Source organism: Cyprinodon tularosa, unplaced genomic scaffold (assembly GCF_016077235.1).
Source record: "Cyprinodon tularosa strain WSP-4 unplaced genomic scaffold, ASM1607723v1 ctg47, whole genome shotgun sequence".
Lineage (NCBI taxonomy): Eukaryota > Metazoa > Chordata > Actinopteri > Cyprinodontiformes > Cyprinodontidae > Cyprinodon > Cyprinodon tularosa.
Window position 1 is genome coordinate 623,190 of NW_024039196.1, and position 27,873 is coordinate 651,062.

General features: G+C 38.3%; 2 protein-coding genes across 14 annotated transcripts in view; one reads left to right on the plus strand and one right to left on the minus strand.

The window, feature by feature from the left end:
- The first annotated feature begins 1,052 nt into the window (after positions 1-1,052).
- Positions 1,053-26,452, plus strand: abhd3 (abhydrolase domain containing 3, phospholipase). Of its 3 annotated transcripts, none has more exons than XM_038301568.1 (9): positions 1,053-1,313; positions 4,438-4,601; positions 6,728-6,910; positions 8,494-8,539; positions 11,108-11,220; positions 11,392-11,565; positions 12,024-12,072; positions 12,151-12,316; positions 26,396-26,452. In XM_038301568.1, the coding sequence occupies exons 1-9, from the start codon at positions 1,152-1,154 to the stop codon at positions 26,401-26,403; spliced, it is 1,065 nt and encodes a 354-aa protein (XP_038157496.1). In that variant the 5' UTR covers positions 1,053-1,151; the 3' UTR covers positions 26,404-26,452. The 3 variants fall into 3 exon arrangements, with proteins under 3 accessions (XP_038157496.1, XP_038157493.1, XP_038157494.1); XM_038301565.1 differs by lacking the exon at positions 26,396-26,452 and adding an exon at positions 14,605-16,115; XM_038301566.1 differs by lacking the exon at positions 26,396-26,452 and adding an exon at positions 12,971-13,392.
- The window catches only part of greb1l (GREB1 like retinoic acid receptor coactivator), a 65,980-nt gene continuing 61,998 nt past the window's right edge, over positions 23,892-27,873 (minus strand). For all 11 annotated transcript variants that reach the window (XM_038301555.1, XM_038301556.1, XM_038301560.1 and 8 more), the window contains exons 30-34: positions 27,593-27,820; positions 27,377-27,518; positions 27,058-27,258; positions 26,585-26,723; positions 23,892-25,973 (exon numbers count right to left, since the gene is read on the minus strand). In XM_038301555.1, coding sequence (XP_038157483.1) covers positions 25,810-25,973; positions 26,585-26,723; positions 27,058-27,258; positions 27,377-27,518; positions 27,593-27,820 — 874 coding nt within the window. In that variant the 3' untranslated portion in view covers positions 23,892-25,809. The remainder of the gene's footprint in view (positions 25,974-26,584; positions 26,724-27,057; positions 27,259-27,376; positions 27,519-27,592; positions 27,821-27,873) is intronic.

Sequence of the window (27,873 nt, forward strand, 5' to 3'; positions counted from 1 at the left end):
TGTCCCCCATCTCCCTTGGAATGTGTTTAAAGTTCTCCTGGAAGTGGAAGTTAAAAGCTCAGTCTAATGGGAGACTCTGCCAGATGTTACCAGCTAATTTTCACAACGGGTTTGGGCCTGCCAGGTCTGACAAGTTTACTGCCCCACCATCGGAGCCAACTCATCACCAGGCAGTGGTTGGTGGACAGCTCCGCCTCTCTCTTCACCGGAATGTCCAAGATGTGCAGCCACAGATCAGATGAAACAAAAACAGTCGATCATTGAACTACAGCCTAGGGTGTCCTGGTCCGATTAAAACTGACTAAAACTATCACATATTGTAATGACTAAAATGCGTCTGCGACTAATAACAGTTTTCGTCCTGAAGACTAAAACTAAATCTAAGATGTCTGTCAAAAACAAAACTGGTTATCATACTCATCATAAAGGGTCTCTGGGCTGAACTTTGTCTAATTTCTCACCTAGGACCTGTCTGCCTTAGGTGACCCTACTGGAGGCATCAAGCTTAGCACCTAGGGTCACTGAAACTCAAACCCCTTCAGCACGGTAAGGTGGCTGTTAAGGGAAATCAATAAATATGATAGTCTAAATCAAATTTCATCATGACCAGCCATGTGCAATTTATTTTTATTTTACATGTTGGTTTTAATATTCAGGTATAAAAAAAAGAATAGAAAAGCTTCTCAGTTTAATAACAATGATATTATATTTTAATCTACCATGGGTGGGATGTGGTGTTCTTTTGTATTGTTTATATAGGGGAAACAAATAATCCCAATGAAAGCACTGTAAAACATACAGTAATTATTAACTGGCCAGATTGTAAAAGCATCATTCTTTATATTATTACAGAAATGTAAATGTACATTGAATTGGTCAAAATAGGGTAAATTCTTTGAGCTTTGTGTCACTGGTCAGTTCAATCAGAGCAATGTACCTTCCCTGTCTGGCCTCCAGGGGGCAGAGTAACACCTTTTGGGAGTGCCATGCATGCCGGTCAAAGAGCGCCACCTCTCGCCTGTCCTTATATTCTTCCTCTCCTCAGCTCCCCTTGACCGTCTCCTTCACAGTTGGCTCGCAGGCAGACGCAGCTGAATCCCCACTGAGCTGGCCGCTGTCCTTATTCCGAGAGAGACAAGAGCAACCTTGCAATGATCTCGCTGGACTTGAATTTCAACGTTTTGACAAGGGACCTGTCACATTATTTGGAAAATCAAGTGAAAGTTGGGCTTTTCGGCTCAGGAGTGGGGCTGTCTCTGGTGCTGGGCTTCAGCGCAGCTTACACCTGCTACTATTTAATTTCTGTAGCCAAGGTAAGTCAGTGTGAACTCCACCACCCACGTCCACTGGGCTGTGTGTGTTCAGATGTGGACGACAGATGGGTTTACCCTTGAGGAGCATCCTTTGGCTGTCAGGGATGACAGCCGAATGGTGCGTTCACTGACCGCGGTCTCTGCCGGTTACAGCACATGTGCTGCCGAAACGCATTAATAACATTCGCCTTCAGCATTATGACATATAACATCTGTGCAGCTGTGGCTTAATAGCCAAAGCTAGATGGAGAGACCATCCAGCCAGGCTCGAAATATATATTTTATTTACCTGAAACGAAATATGTTTCGACACCGGCTAAGGTGCTTGAAGGGTTTTATGTAACGCATTTGTGTTCCACCCGGCGAGCTGTGGATAGGCTGCTCGCATTTAAACTTCTTGCAGCAGTAATGGTCATGTACAGAAGAGGATTAGGGCCACAAAAAAAAAAAAAAAAAGTTTAACTGATTTTAACATTTTATTTCAGTATAATATGAGAAAAATGTCAGAATTCTGACTTTAATCTCAGAATTCTGACTTTTTTCACAGAATTATGCCTTTAAACTCAGAATTCTGACCTTTTTTCTCAGAATTCTGACTTTAATCTCAGAATTCAGATTTTTTTATCCCCTTAGAATTCTGACTTTAATCTTAGAATTCAGATTTTTTTTTTTTTTTTTTTAGAATTCTGACTTTAATCTCAGAATTATGACTTTTTTCTCAGAATTTTGGATCTTAATCTTAAAGGGCACCATGAAGGAAGAGATGTGGGAGCGCTAAGCTTCACTGACACATATGTGAATTGGTAGAGAGGGCCAGTAACACATTGGTGGAAAATTGCAGAATTAGATGACTTTTTATGTGCACAAGGGGTCCCGGTGATGCTTTTTCATTAATGGAAGAGCAGAAGGTGATTAAGAGCTAGTTTAGTCTTTAAAACAGACATGGCTATGGCTTGATGCTAACATCTTTGTTAGCTGTAAATATTCAGTCAGAATTCTGAGATTAAAGTCAGAATTCTGAGAAAAAAGTCGAAATTCTGAAATTAAAGTCAGAATTCTGAGAAAATTTGAAATTCTGAGATTAAAGTCCGAATTCTGAGATTGAAGTCAGAATTCTGAGATTAAATTCCGAGTTCTGAGAGAAAAAGTCAGAATTCTGAGATTAAAGTCAGAATTCTGACTTTTTCTCACATTATCCTGAAATAAAATTTAAGAATCAGTTAACTTTTTTTATTTTTTCAGTGGCCCTAGCCTTTTCCGTAGTCATGTTTTGTGATAAATGACTTTAATGTTATTAAGAAACGTTTGTAGTTTATAAATGTAATATTAAATCCGTCCAGTGAAATACGCGTTTGGAGGTTTTATCTTTAAATTGCCTGATATAAAATGGGCAAGTAAAAGTGCAGGGGTATGTTTATGAGTAATGAAATTGTTATACTATTTAAAATTATTTGCTCCTGTTTTCTTATGTTTGTTTTACCGTGTGATTTAAAATGTATCAAATATTTTTAAATTATAGAACAATAGTTGCCTGATATGAAATTTAAAGGAAATTGGCATCCAATAAAACAGCCTTCCCACGCCGCCTTTTGTATATAAAAATGGAAATGGGATTAGAGACCTTTCTACCCCCAGGTTATACCTGCCAGCCAACGAGTCAATGCTCATAGAACCTCCATAAGTCTGAAAGGGCCCTTTTTTTTCATGCTGTGACTCATAAAAATGTAAAGTGTTAATGTTAATTAAAAAACTTATTATCATTACCATTACTGAGAAAACACTTTGATTTGAGCGTTTAAAGACTTTTACATGAAGCAGTTCTGACAAACTTTTAAAATGAATCTAATAACTGTTGCTTTTGAATTTAAAGGGGGCCAGTTTTTTTAAAAAAAAAACATTGGAATTTCTGAAATAAGTTTGATTAAATATTTCTTATTCAGTGAAATACCAACAAAATATCCCTACTATTTTATCTTTTTGTGTGATAGCAAGTTCCTTTTGAGAACCATATCTAAATCTACACAATAACAGACAGTTTGTTGTTTTCCTTATCTTATTTTTGTGTCCTTTAAATACACATTTTTTTCTATACTTGAGATATTAAATGTGAGCAGTTTTTAGTTTAATAAGTGGGAAATTAAGAAAAAGCCTGATGAAGATTTGGTTTATTTCCACACAAGCTGTTGTGTTGTCTTCATAGATTTGTTTTAATTTAGTCAATGTTAAAATATCTAAAGTTATGGGTATACCCAAAAGAAAATAAGTCCAAGCTCAACTGACAGTTATTAAGGTTAAGGTGATTCTAACTTCAGTGTTGTGTACGTCATTTTAGAGTGTGCTGTTGGGTCCAATAGTGCAGCTAGGTGGACTTTCACATTTCTTTACCATTAAACCTGGTATAGATAATTGTGACTGAGGTGCTATAGCTCATGGAGCGCGTTTGGAACTACAATTTGTATAGAAAACAAGAGTAGTAGTTAGGAAAACCTGGTTAAATAAAGAAGGGTGTTTATATGCAGATAGCTGCTCACACTGAGTCTGGTTCTGCTGGAGGTTTATTCCTGTTAAGGAATAAGGGAGTTTTCCTCTCCACTGTCACTACATGCATGCTTGGTGTGAGGGATTGCTGAATCAATCAATCAGCCAGTTTTCCTTCTATAAAAAACTTTAAACCAATCCGACTGTATGATCTAGATTAATTGTCTCTGTTAAGTGCCTTGAGATGACATATGTTGTGAATTGACGCTATATAAATAAACTGAATTGAATTGACTTAATTGTATTGTGTAACCACCTCCTAAGTTTTGGGAACCACTTAGTTACCTAAACTATCCCTAACAACAATGGCAACTTTTGCACTAGCTCCTGTTGTTTTTATCACGTTGGGTCTGTGTGCAGAATACAAGCACTGATGTATGCTGGAGCAGAATGTCTCTATCAATGTGCTTATATCAGAGAGTTTAAAGGAAGGCTGATGTAATCTAATATTAATATTTTGGATGTTATCATACTGATTTTGAATATCAAACCAGGGCATCCCTTATCATCACAATTAGACATGTGGACTAATGTTGTCCTGCATTACTTGAATTACTGCAAAACTGTATTTTGATTTCATTTTCAGAAACCTCAGCTTATTTCTGGTGGTAAGCAGTTTTACCAGTTTTTAAAGGAGCAATGTCCAGTGGTGTCGGAGACCTACTACCCAACCTTTTGGTGCTGGGAGAGTCGGATCCAAACTCTGCTGAGACCTTTTGTCACCGCCAAACCTGGAGTGGTTTATAGAAAGTAAGTCCTTCTCTGTCATAAGTTGACTTTTTATTTTTACTCTCTAGTTTCTTGTGAAATCTCAAATCAAACTAAAGAGCCAAGAAGAACAGATCTTTTAATTCAGTTTGTATATAGTAAGTACCTAATACCCTTTGAAGGAAATTTGCTCAGATTTAACTAAAGCAATTAATGTTGTATTAGTTTTATTTTCCATTAATCTTTTTGTCTTAGTGCATTTCAATTTCTATATTGATAATATTATTTGTTTTACCTGAGGTTCATCCTGTTCTCATTAGTCTTTATTGGTGCTGCAATATATTACTGGCTTCTAGGGTCATATTTAAATTATTTCACTGTCCAAAGTTCTAAACTGTACTAATGCCATCAGTGCTGTGTAAGGTGGTGGTTAGATAAATACAGAGATCATGTTTGTGGTCTTTAAAGAATGGATTTATAGAGTAAATAACACACCATATACGGTTCATTTGCCATTCCAATCTGCGTTTGAGGCGTCTCCTAATTTGATCTTATTAGACTCTATCTTCAACATCCCAACAAAAATCAACAGACGTGATGGTAGAATTAAAAATGCCGTTATTTGTATTATCTATTTGAAGTGTAAGATGTATTGCTTTCTGTTCCAACTACATTCACGCTTCTAATGCACTCCTTTGTCAAGGAGACTTGTACTCCCATGGTGCCCAAGGTGTATAGCCATCTTAGTGCAGATGCCTGATAAAAAGCGAGGTAAGAAAAATGGTCACATTTGCTGTACTTTGAAATGTTCCTCAGGGAAGTGCTGGACAACCTCCTAGTGCTTTAATGAATTTATCCAAGGTTGACACAAAGTCGGCCGATGTGAAATGTTGCCATTTGTTGTAAGCGATACACCTTTCCCCACTTTGTGTGCATGTTTCTGTATCAGGCCTTCTTGAATTTAAAGTGTTGCCTCTGGTGTATATTTCAGCACAGGGTTCTGTAATTTCACACTGGTGCCTTCACCTAAAGCTGGTGGAGTTTCTCACCAGCTGGCAGCATGGTTTTATAAGCACTGCAGTGTATAAAAAGACGTTAGCTCCTGAGCTGCCCGGATCCAGCTCTACAGTGCAGAAACCGGATGGCCCTAAGAAGCTACTGGTGCATTAGCCTCTTTAATGTAACTGACCACATGTTGCAGAGTCGACTGAAAAGATGTTCACAAGGCAAATAAGGCAGCTGTCTGTGAATACTCTGCTCATATATCAAATTCCCCTCTGACTGTCAGCTCTGGGGAAGATACAATGAAGTAATCAGTTTACCTGGAACTCATCTGAAAGCCTAGATAGTGTAGAGGATGGAGTTAATCACCACTTTTCCTCTAATTTGCACCATTTTTCATCATAATTGTTATTACGTGTGGGAGGTGGGGGCATGTCTCAGTGTTTCTACCCAAAAAAAATAAATAAAAAGAAAAAAGTGTAAAAAGCATTTTGTATTCCAGACTTTGTTTCTCAATGTCTTAAAGTTGTATCCGTCTATCCATTGCCTGTACCTTAATATTATTGCCGAGGTGCAGCGGGTACCCATCTTCAGCAGTCAGCGGGTGAGAGGCAGGGTACACCCAGGACAGGTCACCAGCCCATTATAGAGCATCTATGCATAATCACTGCAATATCAATGTAATTGAAGGTAATCATAAGCTTGCTTCAATGCAATGTATATAGTCAGCTGCTTCATTTTGGCTCTCAGGGATTAATTTTCTACATTTCTAATATATTTGGACACTTAGAGAACCACACACTGCCATGATTTAGTGTGTATCTTTAGTGTCACTCATTGTAAAAACATAACAACAATTGTGAGTACTTCATGTAGCTGTAAAGAAAGGAAAGTCAGGGAAATGTGGGTTAATTATAACTAATATTGTCATTTGAATTTTTCTGCATTGAAATTTCAATTAAAGATTTATCTGATATTGTGTGATTGAAGTTAGATTCTGGAAAACTATGGAAGTTGGAAATGGAAAGGTTTCTAGGATCCCTGACCTGATGCTCACGCACAAGTGAAGCAAAGAGACGGACATATACGGATGCTGATGAGAGGTCATTTTCAGGACGAGCCATGCTGCTGAGTTGCATCTTTCTCTCTCTCTCTCTTCTCTGCAGTGAGCTTATTAAGGCAGCAGATGGAGGACAGATATCTGTGGATTGGTTTGACAACGATGGCAGCCTCGCTTATCCCAACCCTGCCACCAGGCCTACAGTGCTCCTTCTCCCCGGCCTGACTGGCACCAGCCGAGAATCCTACATTTTGCACATGGTCCAACAGAGCCGGGATCTGGGTTATAGGTGGGTGGTCTTGGCCAAACACACTGGCTGCAGCCCATTGCTGCACAGACATTCAACGACACTGAATTACAGACTTAAACTGATATCTGCTGTCTAGCATGATATGTTTTGCTCTTTTACCCATATTCCAATGCAGTGTTCTCCATCTTTTACGCATTTTTTAAGATTGGTAATCAGAATCCTGCCCCAGGGTTACTTTAGGTGAAGTGCACTAACAAAGTGGGCAGCTCGAGCCTTTCTGAAGAGCTGTTCTAAATAGCCAGACGTTGCACAAGCTTCAGGACTTGCATAGGGATGCAGTTTTTTTCCCTTTCTCCTCCTTTTCTCACCATCTTGAACAGCTTGTCTCTGTGCTCCCTGTTCTCATTCTTTTACCCGGATTTGGGAGGACATGGAGGAAGAGAGCCGGCATATTCAGCATCTTCCACCGCTCACGGTTGTCCGTGTAGCTTAATTAATTACAGCTTATCCCTGTACAAGCTTCTGCAGCTTAGCTCCGACCAGCTTCTGTGCTGCAGAGTATGTTTAAGCACCCCTCTGTCGCTGCCCCGCCTCCTCCCTCCCAACCTCAGTCGCTGCACAATGCTGCTGACTTGCACTGGTAGAAAACAGCAGGACTGACTCCGCCAGATAATAGATGATCAAGGAAATGTGGGGAGGAAAGACGCTGACACCGTTTTAATTTGTAGTACATGATTTCTAAGCAGCTGGGAGCTTTTTCAGATCTTGATTATATTTCTATTAAAGAATATTTTACTAAAGCTATATTGAAGTCAGTTAATGTTTTCCTTTGAAAAGTTGTTGATTTTCATTTTTCTTTTAAGCTTCTGCTAGAAATATATGAAAAAGAAATAACAAAATTGTCTTTGTATATGTAATGCACCTAATTGGACAGTTAATTCTCTATTAATTAATCTGCTTCTGCAGTAGCATGACCTCATACAGAAATATATACGTTTGTAGTCGTAATAAATAAACTGGATTATTACTGAAAATCCCATTCCTTTCAGAGACTTAATTCAAAGTGAATATTTCAAACACTCATGCCTGTTGAGTATATAATCTTTTCACTTAAACCTAATGAATGCACAGCAATAAAGATTAGAACATTACATCAGACCAATTAAACTGTTTTTACACAGAAATGTGGGCTGAATGATAATAAGTATTTTTTAATGCTGGTTTAAAGGCTTTTTTCAAAAGGTATTTGAATCTGACAAACAAGACCAATCTGAACAAATAACTTATTTGATATGACTATAAGTATTCAGTGTTTTATAACATAACTATTTTTGCAAAAAACTGGTTTAAAAAGGCATATTTAGTATTGCTTCTGGAATAAATATAAACTGCAGCAGCTGGTAAGAAAACCCTGAAAACCATTAAGGAGTAAACTGGTTTAAAGACATCCCACCATGGGTTCTATTTCTATGTTAAAATGTACGTTAGATCAGGTAATTATTTTATGAGGAGTCTGTCGAAAGGAGCTGGAAACATCCAACTGTTATTTACAATAAAATTGCAAAGTTTCTAATAAAAATGACACTAAACCATAAATGTATATATATTTTTTACCATTACAGGTGTGTGGTATTCAACAATAGAGGCGTCTCTGGTGAAACTCTACTGGTAAGAGTTCATGACATGTTATGATTTTCTCTTTGATCATCAAACAATTTCCCATGTCATTTGCCTGTAATCCAAACTACACATATGTGAACAATAAATGAATGAAACTTGAGTTTTCAGTCTGTGTCACCAGCTTACATACAGGATAGCCCTTAGGTAAACCACATGGACAGAGCACAGCAGGGATTAAGTTGCTGAAACGTAGTTTATTTGAATAGAGATCCTTAGAAATATGAGTAAGCAGCACAAGCTCAGATCGAGCACCTTTTCTCGTCTTCCCTTTAACATGCAGACAAGTTTGCCTGGTTTATATTTTCTTACTTGCTCACTGTCTTTAGATGATAGAGACACGAAAATAAAGAATCCGACGTCACATAGATTTAAACCCGTGTTGCTGTAGGGAGCATCTTGAAAGCTGTTGACTCAGCTGCATTCATACTAAAACAAGGAGTTGGACTCTGTAACCTTGGAACCAGACCAAGTGTTAGAAAAGGAGGATTGTTCTCCATTGCTTTAGTTGGAATTTGTGCTAAAGTCTATGCAAATGAAATAGCATTGCTACATTTCTGTGACTGTGTTCTTGGTGTAGCTGTAATGAATGTCCTCTATTGTTTAATGTGTCCAATTGTTCTGAATCACCCTCAGTGTTCAGGATTTCCCTCCAACAAATGTGAAATTTGTGAAGGATTACAAAGTATTATTGGCTCCTAGTTGCCTAGAGTGGGAAGTCTTTACAGTATTAGTTCAATTACAGTTTATATGCTCCTGTCAGTAAGACTTTTTAGCCTTTGCTCAGGTGTCTAACCTGTTAATTTCCCTGGAAAAATGGATTAATTAGCCTAAAATGAAAACTCCACACGTGCAACATGGTCACTTCTAATCATTGTGACCATGTTGCTCATCACCAAAGATAAATCATTCTCCAACTGAAATTTGCCTATAGCTACATTAAAGGTCAAATTGTTCATTAGATTTTTTCACATTGCAGTCTGTTGTTTTTGAATTAAAAAGTTGACTTATTCCTTTTCCTTCAAAATGTTTACTGATGTTACATTTTTTAAATTATATTTTGGAGGAATGTGGTTCATTTCTGACAAGAAAGAAACATGATTCTAAATCCAAATCTGGGATTAACAATATGCTTTATAGTTATCAGAAAAAAGGGTTGAATCCAGCAGTATTTGCCCTTAAATAATATGAAACCACTGCTGTTTATGTTAGTGTCCTGCTCCAGCTTTACACATATACATTTACTTTACCTTTGTGAGTTTTCTGCCCATTTTAAGAGTTAATACGTAAAGCACCAAAAGATGAGGAAAAACCTCAATTTACCTTGCTATGGGTTTGGCCATGAATTTTAATTGTGGGACCTTAAAAAGCCAAACAGCATCTTGAGGTAGCCCCCTTGTTAATTGGGTTCTGTTAGCCAGCTGGCTGGTTTAAAATATGAATTAACTGGCTCTTACTGATAGTATAAAGCCCGGCATACACTGTGCGATATTGTTGCAAGCAGCTAAAGCTCAAACTGTATGACGAAACCGCAGGGTTTAAAAGTTCACAGCTCGCAATGTATGTTCTCACAATGTGAGGTCGGTCTGATTTTCTCCCGACCTTACGATGCCTGATCGGGAGGTGGTTGTGAGAGGCTGATCGCCCTTTGTTACCTCCTGTATACTTTACGACGCATGATGAGGCTGAAACTCTGCCCAATAGAAAAATTCTCACATGACTGGAGAATCTTCCTGAAAATGGCAAAAAATAACATAACTCATTAATTTTTAATAAAAAGTTAAATATAACATTTGTAAATATAGGTCATTCAATGTAAATTTTTTACTATTTTTTAGACTGTAGAAAATTAAGAGTTAAAACATAGCTCATCTGCTGACTTCAATTAAAACACGGAAGTATTTCTGATTTTCTTTTTGTGTAACTGTGGAGTTGTTTCACACATGCTCAGAAAAATGAGACACCTGGGTTGGATATTAAAAATATGAAATATACAAATGTCCTTTCAAAGAGTAAATATGAAACTAGCTGCTTCCCTAGTCTTCAGTCCATCACACAGTATAATATATTCATGCTCAGCTAAGTAAATGTCCTGGTAGTTCTGAGTGTTAAGTTAGGGTTCTGTCATTATATTTCTAATCTCTGTTGATGCTGTTTGCAAAACAGAACAGTATGAAACTTGCTTTCATGAACAAAAGCTGCTGAGGTTCTAATAAAAAATTAACTGTTAAAGCTGCAGCCAGGGGCTCATCACACCTGCCAGTAGTTATTAAGTTCATTTTGACAGGACTTTCAGTTATTTTAATGGGAGAAAGGAAACTGATCGGGGTAAAAAAAAATATATTTTAGTTAAATGTGTCTGTTACACATGACAACTGGAAGGCACAGCCCCTATTTATCTTAGCAAAACTCATACAGCAGGTTCTCAACCCATTAAGTCTTCAGTTGTATGAGGACCATAAATATCTACACATTGCTCTAGTATATTCTTCATAATATCTGTCCTGCAGATAGTCAGGCAGACAGATACCTTTGATTTAGTCTTGCTGTCCTTTTCAGACCCCAAGGACCTACTGCGCTGCTAACACAGAGGATCTGGAGACGGTCATTGATCACATCCAAAAAACCTATGAAGCTGCTCCAATGATGGCTGCTGGTGTATCAATGGGAGGGTAAAGAAACATTTCAGACTGGCAGACATGAAAACATCATTAGCAATATCATTTTTTTGTAAGCATATTTTAGTGCTATGTGGCAATGCTAAATCCTAATCCTGTGAATTAAGAAATTAGTTTGAAATGGAATTCCTGCTTTCCTTCAGATGGCCTTTTTCCATTTTTCAGGATGATGCTGGCAAACTACTTGGGACGTAAGGGCCGGAAAACATGCCTGAAAGGGGTCATGGTCTTCTCAGCAGGCTGGGATGTGTTTGAGTGCACTGCGTCACTAGAAAAACCCCTGGATCGTTTCCTCTTCAACTCCTACCTCACCAGCTGCCTACAAGCCTCTGTGCACAGGTCAGCCGGGGCGAGAGCCGGATTAGCCCAGCTACTAACACAACACTAAAATGCTGCTCTCAAACTACACTCGCTCATATGCATTTATATGTTTATATGTGTGAAGAATATTTCACTGATGTTTTTTTAGTTTTTTTTTAGTAACAACTGAACATGAACTTATCCCAGAATTATTATAGTGGTGCTTGTCACAGTTTGGCTCACTTTGTTTCTCCTTTTTAAATATATTATTGCTGATCTTTTTGTTTTATACACTTTAGTTTCATATTTTATAACAGATTTTTCTTCATTTTAGAAACATTTTAGGCAAAACCAAAACGTAGAGAGATACATAAAAAATAAAATTGAGAGAATAATTTTAGATATAGAAATATTCTGTCAGAAGAATTCTTACATTTGTGAGAAAATCGTCTAAATCTAGAGTTTGCGAAAAGTATGACTGATGTTCCTCTCTGCAGACATAGGCCGGTGCTTGAAAAGTGCTACGACATTGACCATGTCATGAAGGTAAGAACACGTCATGGTCAAGTACCCACGTCATTTTAAACTCGGACTGAATCAAGGAGTTTTATCGACTCTCTACAGGCAAAGACTATCCGGGAGTTTGATGAGAGGTTCACCTCCATCATGTTTGGGTATCCTTCTAATGATGACTACTACCGAGACGCCAGTCCTGTACACAAGCTGAAATCTGTGCAGGTGCCAATGCTGTGTCTGAATGCTGCTGATGACGTCTTTTCTCCATCTCACGGTGAGCTGCATTTGTTTTGTTTTTTTGTTTGTTTTTTATCACATCTTAACTATCATTAGCCTTCTATGTTATACTTGCAGAATTGTTTATTATAGGAATGAACCACTTGTGATTAACTGCATTTTTGAGTCAGTTTTATCGGTAATCAGGCCTGAATTATAGGAATGTGTGAAAAGTGTAGAAATTATTTAAACAGAACCTGTCTGACAACAAGAAGTAGGATCTAAAGGAATTTCAGAACAAATGAAAAATGAAGCTGATGTCATGAGTACTAACAATGAGACATTGGGGTGATGTATGCTTTCAAATTCACGTAGGGTTTATAAAATTTGCGGCAACCCACTCCTGTCAGAGAAGTCTCAAAGGGTTCTGTAAGTCTGAGGCTCAATCCAAATTGGGCTAATAGGTAAGGGCACTTTAGCCAATGTGGAAGCGCGTCATTGGTCGCCATGATAATTGCTGTCTGAATAGTGCAGGTTGCTTCCTAACAAAATGTAATTTAGCATAGAGACCTCCTGACGTTCCAATCTGACACTATACAGAACATGCAGACACAGCCTATCTTACAAAATGTAACAAAAATACATTATTTCCTCACGTGTACTATGTGTGAAACATGCAGATGTTCACACCTTCATATGTTTTGGGTTTCAGAATGGAGAGCTGCAGCCGCTCACTACATTTATTTAATTTCTGTTTTTTGGAATTCTTTTTCGGAAGGCTCTTGTCCTAATTGGACAGTGAGCTTTTCCATCCCGTAATGACGTCCAGAAGGCTGAAGGCTGTCCGGATGCATCACAGCAGTCAAGAGGTCCTCCCATCTACAATAGTGTTCTTACTGTTGATCCTGCAAAAAGTGTAGGAATAGGAGGTTCTAGCTCCTATGATGCACTGTCATTCCCACAGTTTTTCACAGATGAACATAGTTCTTTCTTGTGTCAGGATATCCTGCTTACGGATGAACAAAAGGCTATACTTCTTTCATTATTCCGGTATTTAAAAGAAAAGATTACTGTATTTTCACGACCATAAGGTGCACCGTACTAAAAGGCGCAATCTCAGTTATGTGTGTCATTTCTGTATATAACACATAAGGCGCACCGGACTATAGGGCTTTATATACAGGTGCATGTCCTCTACTACGTTTAAATACCTCTACTGCGTATTTAAAAATAGAGCGGGAGCAAAACTGAGTATGATTGTGCTTTATTCATGTATTTATTACAAAGTATTAATCAAACCCATCAAAGTCATCATCCTCTGTTTCTGAATTAAACAGCTGTGCTAAATCAGACATGCCAATTTCCCCTTCTTCGCTGTCAGAGTCACTTTCCGTGCCGGGTGGCTCCTTGGAAATGATGCCGGCTTTTGCGACAGCTCGAACAACAGTGCCAGCAGACACGTTAGTCCAAACATCAACAATCCATCCGCAAACTGTGGCGTAACTTGCCCGGTGTTGCCTTTCACTTTTCGTGAAACTGTGGTATCCCTCTGTCATCCATCGCTCCCACGCCGCTCGCAGCCTTACTTTGAACGGCCGGTTCACACCGATGTCGAGCGGTTGAAGTTCCTCTGTCAGTCCCCCCGGGATAACAGCGAGCACAGCGTTTCTTCCGCTAGCGTTACAACTTCTAGTCAAACAGTGACCGTCGAAACGCTAGCCCCACTCGTTCTTTGCTCGATGATCCACAGCTCAAGTCTTTCTTCCAACTAGGGCCACCTCGCCTTATGTCCGTGGAAACTCAGCTGCGTCTTCTTCACCTGTCAGAGATCGTTTTCCATCTTCCTCCACTTGCGAACCATCGATTCATTTATCTTGAATTCTCTCGCAGCTGCTCGATTTCCATGTTCCTCTGCATAGCTGATAGCCTTCAGTTTAAACTGTGCTTCATAGGCGTGTCTCTTTGCCATTTTTAGGGTTGTTAAGACAACAATGTTCTGCTTAAAGCACATACCTGTTCTTTTATACACAAGCCACGCCCACACTTCCCCCTTTAACGTTCTCAAGGTGGTCTCAACAATGTCTGCAGATACGGCGCACAGCACCATTGGGCACGCCGCACATTTTGAGAGAAAAAAAAGACGTTTATATGCGCCTTATAGTCGTGAAAATACGGTAAATCGTATTAATCCTAACCCACCTAAAAGAGAAATGGTATAGTCTGATTTAGTGTTAAATGGTGAGAGGTAAATGATTGTGTCTTTTCCATGTGTTTATCTGTCTGTGCGCATCAGCCTAATATAGTCCCACATCCCAGCAATTACAAACATGTCGTAATTGTTTACAGCCATTCCAGTGGAGGCAGTGAAGCAGAACCCTCACTTGGCCTTGCTCATTACCTGCCACGGGGGCCACATTGGCTTCCTGGAGGGTCTGTGGCCACGACAGAGCACTTACATGGACCGAGTCTTCAAGCAGTTTGCAAAGGCCGTCATTGAACAAGGCGGGCGACTCAAAGACCTCTCTTGATAAGACAACTTCAAGTGATCCTCAGTTAATACATTTTTAGCTCCCCCCCCTAGTTTCATCATTGTCTTCCATGTTTTTCCACTACTTTCCTTTTCCTGTTTCTTTCTTTTATTTAAACTTCTCATACATTCCCTTTTTTCCTTAACGGCAAATCCTACCCATAATTTTTGCCTCTTTGCCGTGTCTTTTTGCCATCTCTATCCTGCACTGGTCCATGTTTTTTTCCCATTTAAAAGGGCCTATTATTATTATTATTATTGAACGCAGCTCTCCTGTAGCGTTTAACATTCAAATCTTTTAAAAATGGTTAAAGAATTTCACAAATCTTTAACTCAACAAACTCACCAATAAGTGTCTCTGCTCATGTGAGCGCTGAAATGTTGAATCTTGTTTATACCCCTGTGAGGTCTTCTTTTCCATCCAGTAAACAGTACTGTCTAATTTATGTAACTTTATGTAGTTTTTAGCACACACATCAGTAGGATTATAGCCCTCAGGGATAGCCTTTGTTTCTTTTCCTCTTTCTTTCTGTTAAATGTCACTTTTGTCAGTGTGCTTCCTTCATTTTGTATATCCTAGATGTTCATAATCTGTTAACAAAGCATAATATTATTCCTTTTGAGTTCTAACTGGAGGTGTGGATTACACTTGTGTGTTTTTGGGAGGTTGAATCCATGTGCTATCAAATATGAAGCTGCTGTCAGCAGACATTTAGCTCTAAGGACTGAAAGCAGAGGTAAGCAGGAGTTCTGGGTTTGTGTGCCTGTAAAATATCTGGCATCTCTTGATATATAATTTGGCAGTAAAAAGGGAATCTTTGATTTAAACTTTCAAAGACCCATTTTCTGTCTTTTTTTGTAGTCAGGGTGGGTTTCTGGAACCAGACATTTACCCCTTCTAATTTAAAGCATATAACAGGATAAAATCCAATGATCAGAGTAGATGTCTTCCCCAGAAAACTCTCTGCAGGAAAGCAGAACTCTGTGAAAATGCTTTGGCTGGCTTTAGGAAACATAAGAGTGGAATAAATGTTGTTGCTTTTTTTTATTTTGTCTCATTGATATCCCTAGTATAAATCCCTTGTATTTTAATCTATTTAAAGTCTGCACATCTCATTCAATATCAAAAGGTTTGTAGGTTTCTATAAGAAAAAAAAAGATTAAAATCAGCTAACTGAAACTAAGGTATAAATTAGGGGTGAAACAATTATTTAGATTAATCATGATTAATTGATCATTGAAATAATCAACTAATTTCGTAATCAATTCATCGTTAACTGGAGTACAGCAACTTTATAACATGCCTTTAGCTGAGAGCGTGACCCACTTAGAGCAGTAATTATATCAAATTGTAAAAAAATATATAAACATTTTGCATTTAAGGTAAATAAATGTTTTCGTCTATCAATGTGCTCAATCCAGAACTCCTCAAGTGGAAAGGTTTTAGTTTCACCCGGTTTAATTTAGTAAAAAAAATCATCTTTAAGGAACCTTTGGCTATCTAATTATTAATCTGTTAGTAGAAAAAATAATCAACAGATTAATCGATTTGCAAATAACCATTAGATTAATTCATTTTTGTTGCTTCTATCAGGTTTTCTAGATCGACCTTTTTGTCAGTCACACCTGATCAAGCCCACTGTCAAAGACAGGACTATAAGACATGTTTTCTAGGTCACTTATGTACATCTAATTCTAGTCCCCTGATAATACAGAATGCAATGTCAAACAATGCATTTTTTCCTAATGTCAACCTTCAGGGGATGCTTAATACACAAAAAAAGTATGTATAAATGTATAAAATATATGAAGATGTGCAGTTCTCAACCTCATCCAGTTGCTTATCATCCCTGAGTAAATCCTCCACCTCCATTCATTTGAACTCTTCCATCCCTGCCTCATGTGATTTTGATTTCATTTGCAGAAAACAAATGAGTATTACACAAAGACAATCTGGATAAAGCATAAAAATGTGTCTCTGGGGCCTCATTTTAGAGGAACATTTGAACAAACAACAATTTTAGCTTATAATACTGGATTAATATGAAACCACTGACATTTGCAGTTATTAAAATTCTCCATAATTCAACCACAGATGTAAATACTCTAGGATAGCTAAGCTAAAACATTTCACAAAACAGGACAAAACAGAAACACACCTACTTTAAAGTGTTGTGTGGATAACAGTTTGCTTAATGCATCCACGGAGGCAGTCGGTACATAATGCCAGCTAATTTATATAAGGGTGTAACATTACTTTGGTAACATTAAAAAAAATAAGTATATTTTGATGCCAATAACTAAGATCAAAATAATAATAACAGAAAAATGACTACTTCTATAGGAAATTCATGATAAACACTCACAGAATGAAATACATTTTTTAGGGTTTTTTTTGCTGATACAGGCACTAACATTTCTTTCCTGTTTTTTTATCATAGCAAGGCAAGGCAAATTTATTTGTATAGCACAATTCAGTACAAAGACAATGCAAAGTGCTTTACATGGTTAAAATATAGGAAAATAAAACAGAATCAAAGCAAGTAGGAAAAAAATTAAATATAAAATGCAGAAACAAAAAGGAATATTAAAAACAGTTGACTAAAGAAAATAAAAAAGTTGAACTAATGATGTTTCAGTTGAGCTGTTTAACTAGAACAGTCGAAGGCAATCCTAAACAAATGTGTTTTTAGTCTTGATTTAAAGGAACTCAGGCTTTCCACGCTTTTACAGTTTTCTGGAAGTTTGTTCCAGATAAATGGAGCATAGGAACTAAATGCTGCTTCTCCATGTTTAGTTCTGGTTCTAGGTATGAGGAGCAGGCTGGAGCCAGAAGACCGGAGTGGTCTGGAGGGTTGATACACTGATAGCAAGTCTGTGATGTATTTAGGTGGTAAGGAGATTTATAGACTAACAGAAGTATTTTAAAGTCTATTCTCTGAGGGAGCCAGTGTAAGGAATTGGGGTGATGTGCTCTACTTTCTTAGTCTTAGTGAGGACACCGGCAGCAGCGTTCTGGATCAGCTGCAGCTGTTTGATCCACTTTTTAAGCAGACTTGTGAAAACACCGTTGCAGTAATCAATTCGACTAAAAATAAACGCATGGATTAGTTTTTCCAGATCATGCTGAGACATTAGTCCTTTAATCCTGGAAATGTTCTTCAGGTGATAGAAAGCCGACCTTGTAATTGTCTTTAAATGCTTTTGGACGTTCAAGTCTGAATCCAGTACTACACCTAGATTAGCCTATTAACTTTTCACTTAGCTTTTTACTTTTTTCTTCACTTGTTAACTTTTTTTTAAAGTTTATTTACAGTAGGTAATTAACTGTTCACCTAATTGGTCAAATAACAAAATGACATGTTTAGCCACTAGCGGCATCTTTGCTTAATTGGTTGGATATAAATCGTGAGTTTCTAGACCTCACTGAGGGATGGGGGGAACTCCATTTGTAAGGGGTATGCACGTGATTACAAACAGTTACTTGCCCTATAAAGAGTAACTTAAATGAAAAACCTTTTTCTTTATCTGTAATATCAGGATTTAATTTTATTCAGTAAAATTCTTACTAGATTTACTAGTATTTGCTGAAATATTTTATAAGATTGAACTGAAAACTCAAAAACAATCCTTACTGGAAGTGTAATTTGAACCAAACCTAATGAATTTATTTAGTCCTCATGTTGAGGTGGTTTAAGTTGTTGCCTATAAAGGAAGGGACCTGGGTTGATTCCTGGTTTCTGGCATGTCTGTCAGCAGGTTCTAAATACTTGATAAAGTGACCCCTGAATAAGGGAGCAGCTGAATACCGAATAATTAAATCTGTTTCATTACAAATGGAATTTTTATCAAGACATCTACAGCAACCAGATTTGCACTGTATTTAATGGTACTGTAGAGGTGGAAATGGGAGTTGTTGTAGACGTTAGAAAAAATGTGTCATCTGGTTTTTTGGTCTCCACTTTCAGGTGACCAACATTATATCTGCAAGAGTGACCTAGAAAAGACCTTATAGTGGGCAGTGACCAGATTCGTACTACGCTTACCTATGGCAGTCTAAATGAAATGCGCTGTAGACGTTTAAACAAAGACATTGTCTAGTCTTGTACTCTGCAAAGGTGATCTAGAAGAGTCCTTATTCAAACGTGTCTTTGCGCAGGGAGTATATTAAGGAAAAAAAAAAATCTATACCTGTACTGGATATCTTCAGGATGTCCAAACAATGGAACGCTCAAACATTTACCTTATTGGACGATGTGTAGACATTCCTTATCGGTCATGGACCCAATATAGACATGATCTGTATGCCCATCAAGCGTCTGTTTAGTGAGAGGGGAGAGTGTACTTTTAGAAAACTCAGAGATATAACATCTGTACAGAAAAGTCTACCTGTAACATGGCAGGTAGAGACATTTCTTTAATGGTGACAGTAGAACTGTACTGAATTTGACAAATTTTACTTCTCATTATATATAAACTAAGGGTTCGAATAGCAATTCCAAGCAGGCAGATTAGGTTTAAAAATGTCCAATCACTGAAGTAGTTATAATGCAGACAACACATCTGTTGGCATTGAAGAGATGATACAAAGAGGCATGTTTCAATCCAGAGAACTCATCTACTTTACATCTGCTTTCAGTTGGCATGCTGCTTGAGGGCTGACTGAAGCTTCACATTTAAGCAAATATGCAGTATACTGATGACAATCTACTGACGTGATTAAGTTTTACCTGTAGATATTCTACATGCACTTTGATTTTTAAGTTTCTGTTTTCTGTTTGTCTTTTGTTGAGTTTCACGCACACCAAATAGTTTTATGGAGGATATGGAGAAAATTAGATCCATGACGAGGAATGTAAAATTGCACTATTAAGTTGATACTACCATGCCTCTAACTGATGCAAGGCACTTATTTCAACGGAGCCATGGAAGTGAAAAGCCTAAAGGCTCAACAGAGCGGAGTGTGAACGCCATGAAGTTCACTTTGTGAAAAGCTGGTTATTTCTGTGGCTCTGTGGTTACTTGATACAGCTTGAGTTAAACAAAGTAATATGTGAGGACACGGTTTGCACATTGGCTGTCTGAAGTGGTGTTTGCTGCTTTAAAAGATGTGCAGTTTATATTGTTCCCAGTCATTTTTGCTCTTCTTTGCCAACAATGATCAACGGGCTGGCTACCATTAATGAGTTGGCATGGAAGAACTGAACCATTTTGACTGGTGGCCAGAATTTCAGTAATAAATCTGCATGAAACTAAATGACTACATTTTCCTGTGAAGTTTCCTGGTTAATATGTTTTGGAAATTCGCTGTATTTCTCCATCAAGTCCTGTAACTGTAGCACCGAAGACCATTTTGTTTTCCTTGTTGTATGCTGCATTTAATTTTATATGGCACATAAAAGAAGACAGGCAGACATTTCTTTAAACCGTGCAGCAATAACATTTTGAGTCTTTAATATAAGTACTACTGTATTGACATTATCATCATTAGTCTATTATGCTGTACTTATTAAAATATTAAACAAAATGTAGTTCAATTTGATTCCTGTGTCCTGTGCTTTTGTTTACACTACATATTCTCTGCAGTGTTGATGAGAATATATCTATGATGTGATGAAAAATTTTTTTTTATTCCACAATTAGAAACTTACAGAGCTCCTCTCTTTTTTCTCAAATGGACCCCCTAAACCATCATACAGAGGGCAAGACATTTGACAATCTACCATTTGAGAGGCTTTGCTGCAGCATTAGTGTGTGACTGCAAGGTCTCGCATCACAACATTAGCTTTTGGTCTCTGGAATTGACTCAATCCTCACTCACTGGCTTAACAGCTGAAGGGATATGCATCGCTGCAATGGTGGATGTTATCCATGAAAGGCTAACTGTAATCCTGCAGTACTCTACTTACCTAAAGTGCATTCTCCCAATAAGTCTTTAGAGAGAATTGTGTTTTTACTCTGATGGTGTAGGGAAGCATTTCACTGAATTGATGTGAAATTAGAATGAGTTTCTTTTTTTTTTTTTTTTTTACTCTAATGGTATAAAAAGCTTATTTTCAAGAATTATTGGGGAATAGGATTGCTCTCTGTTCAAATGCCATCATATAAAATTCTAATCATGAGACAAATTCCCCTTTCCTCTTTCCCAGGACCAGGTACTGACTGCTGTCTTCCTTAAATCAGTTGATATAGTAAGACGTTTTCTGCCTTCTTTAAAATACAGTATTAGCAATTTTCTAACTGTTCATGATTCCCCCACAGGAGTTTACAATAATCTTCTCTTTCCTTAGACTAAAATCTTGTTTTGTAACAATATTTTGAGGCTTGTGGCAAAGAGAGTAAAAAAAATTCAGGTTGAACAAACTATGGTGCTTTAAACTGAGCACAGGAATCCGTCCAACATAGACTGAATTAAGTCTGATGTAGTGCAACCATCAGCAACAGGAGAATGATTAATACAGCTGAAATAGTCAGGAATCTAGTGCAAGAGTCTACAAAGCTAAGCACTTCCTTACGACTTAAGAAAAACAGGTTGAACATCATCAGGAAAATTCCAACTACCTGTGCATCTAAATATATGTACTTAACGGATGCCCTGAAAAGCAAGTGAGAACAAAATCTGGATTAGAAAAGTTCTAATTTTTCTTTCTTATTCCTGGCCTAAAAAAACAAGTAAATTTTTTGTGTGTGTGTTAGTGGAAGAAAAAAAAAAAATGATATAAACATATACAGTGGTCCGTCATTTATTGTGGGGGTTCAGTTCTGAAAAAGCCCTGCAATAAACAAAATAGCGGATTTAATTTTTATCTATTCAAATACATGTTAAGGCATTAATTAAAAACTGCACTTAGATAGTCAACTTTTATCTGACTGTATGATCTGGTTGAATTGTCTCTGCGGAGAGCCTTGAGATGACATGTGTTGTGAATTGGCGCTTTAGAATAAAATAAAAGTAACTGAATTGAATGTGGTTTTACTTCAGCGCCTCTAGTTTCTAGAGTCTAGTGGCAAAAATGTATTTAAAAAACTTATTAGCCTTTGATTTTTTTTTCTCACTGACCTTTCAGAGCATCTGTATTAGCTACTCAGTAATTAATAAACAGAATATCGTGTTAAAATGTTGTGTTAAAATTTTCTTATTTTATTAGTTTTTTTTTTTATGAGGCATCAGAAAGTCTAAAATCCTTTGGAGTTAACTGTTGTATGGGTTAATCCAGATTTTTACATTTTCTTTATAAGCTTACTTGACAGGCATTATGGTGCAATACAGTTATTACTGGTCTGTCTTTGTCATCCCAATCTGCCAGGCTGCAAATAGTCATGTGACATAACACACAGGGGTTGTAGGTAGATGGAATGTGTGCTCTAATATTATCTCACAGGAGCTGAAATAGTACTGTCCTTGGACCAGCAATGCCCCTGTGCCCTTGCAGCACTCTCAGAGAAGATTCCAGCATTCATTAGGAGGCCATTTCCCCTATGGATGATTAGCTGGGTCATTGTGCATGGATACAGCTTATCAGGAGAGGTGTTGAGAGAAGAAAAACAGTAGACAATGCTTAGGAGAAAAAACAAAAGCCTGTGCTCAGTCTCTGACTGAATAGGTGCTTAAAAAAGAAAGGATTTCTGGATTCTAACCAAACTTGAACCCTCACATGAACTTTTAACTACTCCAATAATGCTTTAAATGGACTTGAAAACTGCATTAAAATACTAAAATTGTATTGTGGCTGGCTGCTCAGTGTCACAGTGGGTAGCACTGCTGCCTTGCAGGAAGAAGGTTCTGGGTTCGATTTCCGGCCCAGGGTCTTTCTGCATGGAGTTTGCATGTTCTCCCTGATCATGCATGGTTACCTCCGGGTACTCCGGCTTCCTCCCACAGTCCAAAAACATGACTGTTAGGTTAATTGGCTTCTCTACAGGTGTAAGTGTGTGTGTGAATGGTTGTTTGACTCTGTGTTGCCCTGCGATGGACTGGCGACCTGTCCAGGGTGTACCCCACCTCTCGCCCATTGACTGCTGGTGATGGGCACCAGAGCCCCTTGCGACCCACTCGGGATAAGCGTGCTAGAAAATGTATTGTGGCCCCTGGCCTCTTAAGGCTGTGCAGGCTTGTTTTTGTTATGCAGGTTCAGTTGTGACAGAATACCTTCCTTGTTGGCTGCCTGAAGGCTGCAGAGGAGCAGTGACCTCATTGGACCAGCAGAGGATTGTCAAGCCAATCAGACGTTGATGAGGCCCACCTACACCATATAAAATGTTTCTGAAAAGCATTTAACTGGGGGACAGCGAGAAGGAAGAGGTTTTGTTAAGCTGTTCCCCCACTTTTGGTGTTTACTGCTTTGGGCAATTTTAACTATTTGCTCTTTCTTGTTCTGTTGTTTGAATCTGCTTTAGGTGGACTTTGTACAAGCCAGAAGCTTGTGTTTGGAAAGCTTGGTGCTCCCTTTTGTCTTCTTTTGGGTTTTTTTGAGTTTACTCTAGTCTAAAGTTTAGACTGACTTGTTTGGACATTTTGTAATTTAATTTGCACTTAACCATTCTTGAATTTGTTGCCCCTTTTCTTCTGTTTTACTTGGGTTAAGTTGTATTGTATTTTTGTTTTGTGAAGCCATCATTTGTAGTAGATAATTTTACATTCCACTCATTTTCTTTGGACACATTTTTATGTTACTGCCTCTGAACCCATTTACCTTGTCGGTGTAACAAGTACTTTTGAATCACACCAGAGAAAAAACAATATCAGAAAGTGAAAACATTTATTTGACATCAACTTTTTATTTTAATGTAGATAAGTTACCTTTACAAATATGCCCTAAAAAAAATTGCATTTTAGGCTACTCTACGTAATTAGCAATAACATGTAACCTGTCTTCTAAAATTTTTGGGTGAATGAAGATTTTTCTTTACAATAACCTGATAAGTCTCATTCGGCTGGTGAAAAGTGGTCCATTTAAAGTGGGAGACTTTTTAATTTTGAAACACTGCATTTTTACCAGTTGCTTTTCAGAAAGTAGGTCTATCACCCCTTGCCGCTAATTTGGCTATATAATATTTTTAAGTTTGGTCTGTAGTATACGAGAAAAGTCAGACAAAAAAGCAAAAACTCAGAAGTCATTTTTATTACATTCATGTTTTTTTCAACAATAGGACTCTACTGTTATATTATTCACAGCCAGCAATCACAATGGTAAACATGAGGTAGATCAATCAGGCACCAAGGCTACCACCGAGCTGCAAAAGACATCGAGACACATTTCAGTGAAGATTGTGAGAGCAAGTTGCATATTAAGTATTAAATTATTAAAAAAGAAACCAATTGAATAGACCAAGTCTTATGGAATAATTATGAGGGGGAGGGAGTTGTATATTAACAAGTAACTTGAATAGTGCAAGTTCACATCTCCGACCCCTTAATGACATTCAATAGATCTGAAATAACATCCATTTGGGTTCCTGTGCAAAGCCTTCATAGATGTTCTTGAGGTGGGAAGTCCCCCCACCTCAGCATGCAATCAAATATCTAACTTTACCATGATTATCAGTCCAAAATACTTATCAAATAAATAAAAAACTCCCCAATAGAACTACATTTCATTTATCAATGAAACTTCAACACGCGGACAAAAAGGGATACAAACATATTTTCATAGATCTAGGTAGATTTCTTCTTGCCTTTTTGAAGCATAAAATGCAGAAAGACGCAACCAAAACTATACTGAGTAACACAAGGCTAAAACATAACATCAACCGTCAGTGGGGAAGGGGATGGCATAATATATTAGTAATGTAAACAAAGATTTCAACAGTACAGAAGAATAAATTCAAATTATTCCTTCTAATTTTACTCAAACATTTCTTTGTCGTGTCATTTTTTTTCTTCATTCTGATTGGTTGTTATGACAGTATTTGTGTCTGTGTCAAACATAATTAAGGCATTTTCTTTTAACAACCCTGTGGAAAATGAGAAAAAAAAAATAAAAAATACAAAACACTTTTCAAGTATGCCTTTTCACCTGTGTGTCATCTTACTTTAATTACCCTTCCTATCAATTGTGTGGGAAAACAGTTTAAGCTACACAAATAGCAAACGTACGAGCTCCCTCAGAACACAACAGGATCCAAAGTCCTAGGCACAGTCAGCAGCATGACAAATGGCAGTGATGAAGCTTGATTATGACATTTTATCTGTCTGACTGTTCAGGATTTTAGTCAGCAAATGTTCATAGTTTATTCTAAAACATGGGCTGCTCTTTCTGATTGGCATTACCACATTGGCAGGGGTTAAAAAAAACATCTGGATTTTAAATAACGGATGGAATCTACATTCTTTCAACATCACAGCTTGTAAACTTCCTTAGCTGTGATAGAAATTCAGTCATGTAGAAAGCAAAATCCTCTCTCTGCTTCTTCTTTGATTGTTGATGCCATGTTCATGCTTTAGAGGCAAAGTAGAGAAATTACATCTGATAAATCAATAGTCCCCGACTCTTTAATTCCCAGTAGAGGAAGAGAATCAGCTACATCTGAAGATGGAAACTGCTTGTTAGATAACCTTAGTGGTTATATTATTACGCTGTAGAGCACTGATGAGCTTCTTGGAGTTTCAGAGGCTGAGCTGGAAAGCAAATGGAGAAGGCAAGGTGCAGCTGAGTCTTTGGTGCCAACATAAGTTAATGCACAGGGAGAAGAAAACGTAACGCCTTAAATCCCTTAGATCTCCCTCAATTTGAAACCCTGAGTTAAAAAGAAAATGTATGTCCCGATGTGGACATACTGGATTCAAAGTTCATGGATCCTGCAACAGTCAAGTGTTGGATCCATTTTGGCCAAAAACAAACAAAGGTTCAATAGAGCCTTTTTTTTTTTTTCCCCCGGCAACAGTTTTCCTTTTGGTAAAAACAAGCTCAACTGGAGACGAGTCAACGATCAAGAATCAAACAAACTGTTGTTAAGGAGATCTAACACCACTCCTACATGGGACTGGGTTATCCCAGCTGCAAAACTACTGAACACCCATGGGTTCAAACATGGCGGCCAGTCAGGAAGTAGAGGGGCCGATCCTCACTGCAGTTGGCCGTCTGGAACTCGTCCCGCAAACGGAACTGCCACTCGTCCTCCAGCTCCAGCCGGACGATGGTCTGACGCAGAGAGCTCCGGTCCTGACAGATCACACAGAGGGTGGCACCTGTAGGCAGAATCCAGGCTATTAATGCTCCGTGGAAAAAAAACTAAAAAACTCATGCTGTTGAACTTTCTCACAGCCTTCTATGTTACCACCACATACTTCAATGTATTTTTAAAGGAGAACAAAAAGCAACAGGCTGGCAGATCTGACAGGTGGCACATGAGAGGAGGAGCTGCAGAGGCCCATAGCTCAGGTGGAAGGATTTGACAACTTAAATATATTTAATTTATTATGAAGGGGTGGACTGAAAAAGGGTAAATGCTGAAAGACAACATAAGCCAAATTTCTGTTTGTAGTTTATTATACTATATTTTATCACAAGCTGCTGAAATGTTGAGGATGAGCAAACCCAGAACACTTATTATTATGTTATTTGTATGGTGGTGGCAGAACCATGGTGAGGGAAGGCTCTTATTTTACAGGGATATGAAAGCTGGTTGGAATCAATAAAGGGATGGATGAAGGACCTGCAACTGCGGTGCACATCATGAAGGTAGGTTTTCATAGGAAAAAAAAAATTGTCCTAGTCTTTCAAATAAATCCCATTTTAAATCGAATGAAGGACGTGGCTGTAATGTGACACATAGGGTCACAGGTAGAGCTTCTGTCACCTTTCAGAAAGCGGAACTTCTTGAGGAGTCCGGAGACGACAAAGGAGTCACAGAGGTAGAGCAGCAGGCCGCTGAACACCAGACCCTGATGGTTGAGGTTGGTGGAGTGTGGGCGAGAGTTTATGTAGCACACAGAAATCTGTCACAAACATGAAGGGCAATGCATTAGTACTGCAAGGGCAATGTAAGTGGGTTTGATGAGAACAAATAAATCAGCATCTTGTGTGGAATAGACAAAAAAAAAATCTTTACGTAAGTAGTTTGTGCTGAGGTTTTGATGAGTCATATGTTATATAAAGTAAAAGCCTTGTTAGCATTCATTGCCTGCACATGCACTTATTAGCAGGTCAGAATGTTCTTTGCCATACAGACAGGCATTCAGTGTGGCCCAGGAATATTTAACAGGACAAAATCTTCAAACTTGAAAATAAATAAGTACAGTAGGTATGAACAGGATCTCTGAGGAGAATTACCTCTGGACTGAGGTTGAGGTAACTATCGATGGACAGAACTGGGTTATTTCTGTTCTGTACGGCCTTAGGAAATAATCTGTGGCTGCAGCTCTGCAGGAAGCTTTCCAGCAGGAACTGGGCCGGGGCGTCCAACAGGGTCTGCTCGCTGTCTGGGGCACAAACATACTGAGACGGGCTGATTGAAGCCTTGTTTTCGATTTCCTGAGGAGGAACACATGAAGGTATGGTAGAGTTAGGTTGTGTTTATTAGAGGAAGTAGGTCATTTTTAACCACTCTGAAGGTCAAAGGGGTTATAAAAAAAAAAAAAGCAAGACTTACCACCAGCTTTGGTTTAACAACAAAATCTTTGTTCCCACCAACTGGAATGTGTTTCTTCATCAGGGAGAAGTTGTTGAAGCAGCACATCAGCAAGCCGCTGCTGTTCACCCTCAGATTAAAGTCCACCTCTTCGCAGCCATACCTGCTCACAACAGCAGCGACCAACGATCACAAACACAGCACTGGTTCCAAACAGCATGGCGGACATGAACCTACCGATTAAGGTCATACTGAACGTTCTGTGTCAGGTCCACGTTCAGGAGGACAAAGTCATGGAGGTGACAGCGACTGAAGGGGTTACGGGGAGGCCTGCGAGCCAGGGTGCTGCTCCACTTACGGATGCCGCACATGGCATACAGGGAGATCTTGGGTGTGTTCTCCATGTGCTGCAGCACTGCTTTCAGAGACACGTTGGTGAGGGTTGAGCTTCCGTCAGATGATTCACTGAGAAAGGGCAAAAAAGGGGGTTCAGACTGTACTACTTTAACATGTCTCTA